This window comes from Bombina bombina, chromosome 1, assembly GCF_027579735.1.
Source record: "Bombina bombina isolate aBomBom1 chromosome 1, aBomBom1.pri, whole genome shotgun sequence".
Taxonomy (NCBI): Eukaryota; Metazoa; Chordata; class Amphibia; order Anura; family Bombinatoridae; genus Bombina; species Bombina bombina.
This window is the reverse complement of record NC_069499.1, coordinates 1,026,137,838-1,026,147,688: the sequence shown is the minus strand read 5'-3', so window position 1 is coordinate 1,026,147,688 and position 9,851 is coordinate 1,026,137,838. Positions and strand designations below refer to the sequence as shown.

Sequence of the window (9,851 nt, the reverse complement as noted above, 5' to 3'; positions counted from 1 at the left end):
CAGACATGTTAAACAGGCATAAACTTGATAACAAAGTACAAAAAACGTTTTAAAATAAAACCGTTACTGTCACTTTAAATTTTAAACTGAACACACTTTATTACTGCAAATGTGAAAAAGTATGAAGGAATTGTTCAAAATTCACCAAAATTTCACCACAGTGTCTTAAAGCCTTAAGAGTATTGCACACCAAATTTGGAAACTTTAACCCTTAAAATAACGGAACCGGAGCCGTTTTTATATTTAACCCCTTTACAGTCCCTGGTATCTGCTTTGCTGAGACCCAACCAAGCCCAAAGGGGAATACGATACCAAATGACGCCTTCAGAAAGTCTTTTCTATGTATCAGAGCTCCTCACACATGCATCTGCATGTCATGCTTCCCAAAAACAAGTGCGCAATAGAGGCGCGAAAATGAGACTCTGCCTATGATTAGGGAAAGCCCCTAGAGAATAAGGTGTCCAATACAGTGCCTGCCGGTTATTTTACATAGTTCCCAAGATTAAAATAATTCCTCAAGGCTATGGGGTATAAAATATGCTTATATATAAATCGTTTTAGCCCAGAAAATGTCTACAGTCTTAAAAGCCCTTGTGAAGCCCTTTTTTTCTTTATGTAATAAAAATGGCTTACCGGATCCCATAGGGAAAATGACAGCTTCCAGCATTACATCGTCTTGTTAGAAATGTGTCATACCTCAAGCAGCAAAAGTCTGCTCACTGTTTCCCCCAACTGAAGTTAATTCCTCTCAACAGTCCTGTGTGGAAACAGCCATCGATTTTAGTAACGGTTGCTAAAATCATTTTCCTCTTACAAACAGAAATCTTCATCTCTTTTCTGTTTCAGAGTAAATAGTACATACCAGCACTATTTTAAAATAACAAACTCTTGATTGAATAATAAAAACTACAGTTAAACACCAAAAAACTCTAAGCCATCTCCGTGGAGATGTTGCCTGTACAACGGCAAAGAGAATGACTGGGGAAGGCGGAGCCTAGGAGGGATCATGTGACCAGCTTTGCTGGGCTCTTTGCCATTTCCTGTTGGGGAGGAGAATATCCCACAAGTAAGGATGACGCCGTGGACCAGACACACCTATGTTGGAGAAAATTTATTTATTCATGTGCATTATCCCAAATATGAAACTGACTGTCTGAAATAAGGAACAGTGAACATCCTGAGTAAAGGCAAATAAATGTTTGAATACATATATTTAGAACTTTATATAAAATTGCCCAACCATAGCTTTAGAGTGTCACAGAAAATAAGACTTACTTACCCCAGGACACTCATCTACATGTAGTAGAAAGCCAAACCAGTACTGAAACGAGAATCAGCAGAGGTAATGGTATATATAAGAGTATATCGTCGATCTGAAAAGGGAGGTAAGAGATGAATCTCTACGACCGATAACAGAGAACCAATGAAATAGACCCCGTAGAAGGAGATCATTGAATTCAAATAGGCAATACTCTCCTCACATCCCTCTGACATTCACTGCACGCTGAGAGGAAAACCGGGCTCCAACCTGCTGCGGAGCGCATATCAACGTAGAATCTAGCACAAACTTACTTCACCACCTCCATAGGAGGCAAAGTTTGTAAAACTGATTTGTGGGTGTGGTGAGGGGTGTATTTATAGGCATTTTGAGGTTTGGGAAACTTTGCCCCTCCTGGTAGGAATGTATATCCCATACGTCACTAGCTCATGGACTCTTGCTAATTACATGAAAGAAATCAAGATACAATGGAACATTTGTTAAGTAGGCTATTCTTCCAGAGTGATATTGGCAGTTATGCTATTCCCTTTTTAGAATAGGGTATATCCAAAAGAAGGGGGATTATGTAGATATAATTGGGAGGTATATTAATTCCTTTTTGGGGGGGATAAGAATTATGGATGTTATCAGTATGTATGGTATATATAACTGATAATTTGTTGCACTGATATATTTAGTTTAGTATGTTGTGGGCATTTTCTATATTGTTGGTAACATGCACTACTCCTTTAAATAGAATGGATTACTGTGACCCATTTGAACTATATTCTAAATGCAGTAATATCAGACAACCACTACAGGGAATTGGTTATGCTGGAAGGTGTGCTTAAATAGCACAGTGGCACATTCTACAATCAGGCCGAGTTGAAGGGAGGAGCCGAAATGCGCGACGCCTGTCACTGACGCCAGGCGCCCAACTTGGATGCAGTGAAACTGCAGGTGTCGATTGGAGTTCTATACTTGTGGCACTTTTTGTAACAGCTGTTGTCAGATCTCACTGGAAGCACAATACCTTAGAGACAGTTGGATTGGATCCGGAAGTTGGGTGAGATTGTTCTTGGTACAGTCAGTGCCCATTCCATTTAAACAGGTTCATATGTGATCCTGTGATGTTAGGACACTGACACAGAGCGTGTACACATCTGCTAAGCTGATTTTACCCTTACTGATTTATGTCTTTGTTTTTAATAAAACCTGTTTGCTGTGAATCAGGAGGTGTTTTATGTTTAAGCGCTTTCACTGAGAGCTAAGTTATAGCTCTACTACACATGAGTAGGATCATCTCGAGTAGGGGATTGTTACCTATTACATATACTGTGCTATGCTATGTTTGCTTTTCTCTTTCCTTGAGGATTGCTTCTGAGGATTTGTAAGAAAAAGACTAAACATTGCCTATGCACCCTATTCAAGAGGACCCAAAGACGTTTTGCAATTGATACCTGACTCTTTGATGGTCTGTATCAGATTTTTTTAGTGACACATTTTATTTTACACTATTTGTAAATGTGTTTTTTCACCATTGTCATACATTTTATATTATTATCATCTTCAAATATGCTGCTGTAACTATAACTGTGATTATAAAATGGCATAGAATACTGAAAAAACATAGAACAAATGTAGTCATCATACTATGTCATAAGCACTGCCCTCCAATAACTTAATTTAGATCCTGGAAGTTATAACACAAATAATAGAAGGATTACAGTAAGAAAAAGAGCTTCAGAAACACATATAGTACGTTTATAACTGAATCTTAATTATAATTATGAGATTAACTAGCAAAAGGATAGAAAATAAATGATTCAGGCATAGAGGCTCATTAACCCCATAACTATGACAAATAAAAGGAAGATACAATCTCAATGTGTAATTTGGGGAAGGCCTAAACCATCCACATAAGCAGAGGATACTTCAAACACAAAAACACACTGCAGATAATTAGGAAGCCTAAGAACCTCTAATATAAATTTGACTGTTTCTACAAAACTGTGCTGTATGATAATCCTCCCATGTTTATGAGGAGCCTGTATGTTGAACAACAACAACTAGTGTGGCTCAACATCCAGCTTTTTTAAACTGCAAAAAAAAAACACGTTAGCGGAAACATAGTTCAAGTTCAACTCATTTTACAACAAATAGGTAAAAACTGAACTGACTCCATGAGGAGCATTAGTAAATAAGCAATAATTTAAATATAGCTTTTAAGAACATTGTTAAACATGCATAGGTGGGTAAAATGGTATTTAGCACAACAAAAGCGCCAGGCAGCCTTTTCTTATAAATGACATTTATTGTACATTGTTTGCTTTTCAATTGCATAAATACAGCTGTATAAATAATTATCACAATGCTATGATAAAGCTTGAGTCTTTTTACATTCAAAATATGCAGCAGACTTCTGAAGGGTAGTGTGGTCAAGCAGGATTCCTCTCATACTCTGGGAGCTGGCAGAAATAATCTGAGAAGTACAAAAAAATATTATTTCCTAGTACAAACGCAATACAGTGTACAAGTTAAATAAAGTGTTGTGGGAATGTGTTTCCTTTTGTGTTGCTCTGTCCATCTAGATTAAAAGAAAAAGACTGCCCAGTCATCTCAATGAGTAGAAATAGTTATCAGATGGCCATTGCAACATAACTTGCAATATTGTTGATCATTTTAAAATTTATTCTTTTTAAAAGTGGTACAATATGGTTGTTCTTACAAAGGCAAACTATTCATCTTCTAATGTTAGTATTAAATTAGAAAGTTGCTTAAAACTGCATGCTCTATCTGAATCATGAAAGATAAAACAAAACTTTTCTTAAAAATAATTAATTTTAAGGGACAGTCAAAATGGATTGCATCTGTTTTTTTGCTTTCTTCTCTTGGTATCCCTTTTTACAGAGTAAGCCAAGGTGAGCTCAGGAATGTGCACGTGTCTTTAGCCACCTGGCAGCATTGTTTGCAACAATATTTAAAGGAATGTTATAAATTGCTGCCACAGAATGCTGAAGATACTGTATGTGCATGCTCAGCCTACCTAGTTTTACTATTCAACAAAGGATACCAATGGAACAAAGCAAATTTGACAATTTGTCAATTGGAAAAGTTTTTAAAACTGAAGGCTCTGTCTAAATCATGAACGTTTAAGGCCAGATTACGAGTGGATCGTTAACAGTTAAAGTGATTGTAAATCCTAGTGTTTGTGAAACGCTAGGATTTACCATTGGAACAAATAAAGGGGACTTTCATTCATGAAGTATAAAATACTTCATGCTGAAAGCTCCTTCATTTGTTGGAAGCGTCTGCCGCACTGAGCTGCTCAGGCAGCCCACAGCAGAATGCTATTTGTTGAGAGGTGATGTTTCCACCTCTTAGCATATAGCCGTGCGTTCCATCTGGCGTCTAGCCGCATAGCCCAAAAGGCTATTGGTTAACAGGTGGAAACGTCACCTCACAGCAAATAGCGTTCTGCCGTGGGCTGCCTGAGCAGTTCAGTGCGGCAAACACTTCCAACAAATAAAAGAGCTTTCAGTATGAAGTATTTTATACTTCATGACTGAAAGTCCCCTTTATTTGTTTCAATAGTAAAACATAATTTATGTAAGAACTAACCTGATATATTAATTTCTTTCATATTGGCAAGAGTCCATGAGCTAGTGATGTATGGGATATACAATCCTACCAGGAGGGGCAACGTTTCCCAAACCTCAAAATGCCTATAAATACACCCCTCACCACACCCACAATTCAGTTTAACGAATAGCCAAGTAGTGGGGTGATAGAAAAAGGAGTAAAAAAGCATACAAAAAAGAGGAACTGGAAATATAATTGTGCTTTTATACAAAAAATCATAACCACCAGAAAAAGGGTGGGTCTCATGGACTCTTGCTAATATGAAATAAATTAATATATCAGGTAAGTTCTTACATCAATTATGTTTTCTTTCATGTTATTGGCAAGAGTCCATGAGCTAGTGATGTATGGGATATAAATACCCAAGATGTGGAAGTCCACAGAAGAGTCACTAGAAAGGGAGGGATAAAATAAAAACAGCCATTTTCTGCTGAAAAAATAAAATCCACAAAAAAATAAGTTTTTCTCATAAATTTAAAGAAAAAGACTTAAAACATAAGCAGAAGAATCAAACTGAAACAGCTGCCTGAAGAACTTTTCTACCAAAAACTGCTTTAGAAGAAGCAAATACATCAAAACGGTAAAATTTAGTAAATGTATGCAAAGACGACCAAGTTGCTGCTTTGCAAATCTGATCAGCTGAAGCTTCATTCTTAAAAGTCCAAGAAGTGGAGACTGATCTAGTAGAATGAGCTGTGATCCTCTGAGGCGGGGACTGTCCTGCCTCCAAATAAGCTTTATGAATCAAAAGCTTTAACCAAGATGCCAAAGAAATGGCAGAAACTTTCTGACCTTTTCTAGAACCACAAAAGACAACAAATAGACTAGAAGTCTTCCTGAAATCTTTAGTAGCTTTAACATAATATTTCAAAGCTCTTACAACATCCAAAGAATGTAAAGATCTTTCAAGCGTATTCTTAGGATTAGGACACAAGGAAGGAACAACAATTTCCCTACTAATGTTGTTAGAATTCACAACCTTAGGAAGAAATTTAAACTAAGTCCGCAAAATAGCCTTATCCTGATGAAAAATCAGAAAAGGAGACTTACAAGAGAGAGCAGACAATTCGGAAACTCTTCTAGCTGAAAAGATAGCCAAAAGAAACAACACTTTCCAAGAAAGTAGTTTAATATCCAAAGAATGCATAGGCTCAAAAGGAGGAGCCTGCAAAGTCTTCAAAACCAAATTAAGACTCCAAGGAGGACAGTTTGATTTAACAACAGGCTTGATATGAACCAAAGCCTGAACAAAACAGTGAATATCAGGAAGCTTAGCAATCTTTCTATGAAATAAAACAGAAAGAGCAGAGATTTGTCCCTTCAAAGTACTTGCAGACAAACCTTTATCCAAACCATCCTGAAGAAACTGTAAAATTCTAGGAATTCTAAAAGAATTCCAGGAGAATTTATGAGAACAACAACGTGAAATATAGGTCTTCAAAACTCGATAATAAATCTTCCTTGATACAGATTTACGTGCCTGTAGCATAGTATTAATCACTGAGTCAGAGAAACCTCTTTGACTAAGCACTAAGCGTTCAATTTCCATACCTTCAAATTTAACGATATGAGATCCTGATGGAAAAACGGCCCTCGAGACATAAGGTCTGGTCTTAAAGGAAGTGGCCAAGGCGGGCAACTGGACATCCAGACAAGATCTGCATACCAAAACCTGTGAGGCCACGCTGGTGCTATCAGAAACACATACGATTGTTCCATAATGATCCTGGAGATCACTCTTGGAAGAAGAACTAGAGGCGGAAAGATATAAGCAGGTTGGTAAAACCAAGGAACTGCTAAAGCATCCACCATCTCCGCCTGAGGATCCCTGCACCTGTATAGTTACCTGGGAAGTTTCTTGCTTAGACGAGAAGCCATCAGATCTATTTCTGGAGAGACCACTCCCCCGGATATAAGGTATGACAGCTGAGCTAATCTGCTTCTCAATTGTCTACACCTGGGATGTGCACCGCAGAAATTAGACAAGAGCTGGATTCCGCCAAATTAAGTATCTGAGATACTTCTTTCATAGCTAGGGGATTGCAAGTCCCACCCTGATGATTGACATATGCCACAGTTGTGATCATGTCCGTCTGAAAACAAATGAATGGTTCTTTCTTTAACAGAGGCTAAACCTGAAGAGCCCTGAAAATAGCACAGAGTTCTAAAATATTGATTGGTAACCTCGTCTCTTGAGGTTTCCAAACCCATTTTGCTGTCAGAGATCCCCAAACAGCTCCTCAACCTGAAAGACTTGCATCTGTTGTGATCACAGTCCAGGTAGGACGAACAAAAGAAGCCCCTTGAACTATACGATGATGGTCTAACCACCAAGTCAGAGAGAGTTGACTGTTGGGGTTTAAGTATATCACTTGTGATATCCAAGTATAATCCCTGCACCATTGATTCCGCATACAAAGCTGTAGAGGTCTCATATGAAAACGAGCAAAGGGGCTCGCGCCCGATGCTGCAGTCATGACACCTAAAACTTCCAAGCACATAGCCACTGAAGGGAATGATTGTGTGATATACCTTTAAGGTATCTCCCTTCATGCACCTTGCTCCTTTAAAAGGGAGCCTCCTACAATCAATCTTTGCCTGATTATTGAGAAGTTCAACAGCCTGGAGGCTGTTTCCTTTGCTACTATTCAGGTCACATCTTTACCTATCAAATTTATGATTGGAAATTATACCTAAAGTTTGTTAGCTTAGAACTGAGTCATCTACAGCTTCCTCTGAGTTGTAAACCAGTTTCTAAACATCTGTGATTACCGCTCTGCACTAAAATCCTTTACAGGTCTCCCTCTGCAGCTCCTGTCAGTTTATTTTACACATCGCGGAACCTCCGCAGCTTTCCGACGCTGGATCCCCAAACCGGAAGTGAGTCACACATTCACCGCAAGCCATTCACTCCTGCAACAGGCAAGCTCTCTCTGTCTCCTTACTCACAGGTAACTTCTGTTTGTTACAACTTCTGGATATTGATTGTACCGGTTGGCTCTCCTGTTGCCATATTTATTCAAGTTGACTTTGACTAAGTTATATTGCTACACGCATGGGATGTGAATCACTTTACCTCTGCATATTATTCCGCAATAAATACTGCTTGCAAGTTACATATTTGGACAAACCTAAGGTTGTATTAAGCAATCTGTGTGAGTGACTTTGTATATATTTTATTGGGTGAATGTGTGTGAAGTAAACTGGACTCTGAATCATAAGTTACAGATGATAAAAGATTCTTCCACTAATCCTAACTTCAACTAACTTCTGATTCTGGGCTATCAGAATTAGAGTTCTAAAACTTACTATACTGGCTATTAATTGCTCACTGTTACCATTTCTGTTCAAACTAAGTCTGTGTTTGCAGAAATAGATATACAAAAGAGCTACAAATACTCTATTTCTGGTTTGTGTGTGAGTGGATTCATTACAGATTGAGACTGAAGGTTTCGACAAGCTGAAACCAATTTAATTTGTCTCGTCTGTTAGAGACAGAGTCATGGACACTGAATCTATCTGGAAATCTAAAAAGGTGACCCTTTTCTGAGGAGTCAAGAAACTCTTTGGTAAATTGATCCTCCAACCATGTCTTTGAAGAAACAACACTAGTGAATTCGTGTGAGATTCGGCTAAATGTAAAGACTGAGCTAGTACCAAGATATCGTCCAAATTATACCCTGTTCTCTGATTACAGATAGAAGGGCACCGAGAACCTTCAAAAAGATCCTTGAAGCGGTTGCTAAGCCAAATGGAAGAGTGACAAATTGGTAATGCTTGTCTAGAAAAGAGAATCTTAGAAACCGATAGTGGTCTGGATGAATCGGAATGTGAAGATATGCATCCTGTAAGTCTATCGTAGACATATAATGACCTTGCTGAACAAAAGGCAAAATAGTCCTCATAGTCACCATCTTGAAAGTTGGGACTCTTACAAAACTATTCAAAAACTTCCGATCCAGAACTGGCCTGAATTATTTTTTTTTTTCTTTGGAACAATGAATACATTTGAATAAAACTTCAGACCCTGTTACTGAAAGGGAACTGGAATTATTACCCCTGAAAGCTCTAGATCTGAAACACACTTCAGAAAAGCCTGAGCCTTCACCGGATTTGCTGGAACATGAGAGAGAAATAATCTTCTCACAGGAGGTCTTACTCTGAATCCTATTCGATACCCTTGAGAGACAATACTCTGAATCCACTGATTTTGAACAGAATCTGCCCAAATGTCTTGGAATAATTTTAATCTGCCCCCCACCAGCTGAACTGGATCAAGGGCCGCACCTTCATGCAGACTTGGGGGCTGGCTTTGGTTTCTTAAAAGGCTTGGATTTATTCCAACTTGAAGAAGGTGTCCAATTGGAACCAGAGTCTTTAGGGGAAGGATTGGTTTTCTGTTCCTTAGTCTGTCGAAAAGAATGAAAATGATTAGAAGCTTTAGATTTACCCTTAGATCTGTTATCCTGAGGCAAAAAAACTCCCTTTCTCCCGGTGATAGTTGAAATAATTGAATCCACCTGAGAACAAAATAAATTGTTACCTTGGAAAGAAAGAGATAATAATCTAGACTTAGATACCATGTCAGCATTCCAAGATTTGAGCCATAAAGCTCTTCTAGCTAAAATAGCTAAAGACATAAATTTAATATCAATTTTGATGATATCAAAAATAGCATCACAGATAAAATGATTATCATGTTTAAGCAAACGAACAATGCTAGATAAATCAGGATCTGTTTCCTGTTGTGCTAAGCTATTCAACCAAAAGGTTGATGCAGGCGCAACATCAGCCATAGAAATGGCAGGCCTGAGAATAAAGCCAGAATATAAATAAGCTTTTTTTAGATAAGATTCAAGTTTCCTATCTAAAGGATCTTTAAAACCTTCGTCCCCAAAAAAATCTTGCGGCAAGAATAACGCAATAAATAACAGCATTTTGTGACCTTGAG

The 9,851-nt window shown here is 38.0% G+C and overlaps 1 protein-coding gene across 3 annotated transcripts in view; it reads right to left on the bottom strand.

The window, feature by feature from the left end:
• Nucleotides 1-3,552: 3,552 nt before the first annotated feature.
• Nucleotides 3,553-9,851, bottom strand: part of CDK5RAP1 (CDK5 regulatory subunit associated protein 1) — a 240,039-nt gene continuing 233,740 nt past the window's right edge. For all 3 annotated transcript variants that reach the window (XM_053719195.1, XM_053719152.1, XM_053719167.1), the window contains one exon: nucleotides 3,553-3,740. In XM_053719195.1, coding sequence (XP_053575170.1) covers nucleotides 3,633-3,740 — 108 coding nt within the window. In that variant the 3' untranslated portion in view covers nucleotides 3,553-3,632. The remainder of the gene's footprint in view (nucleotides 3,741-9,851) is intronic.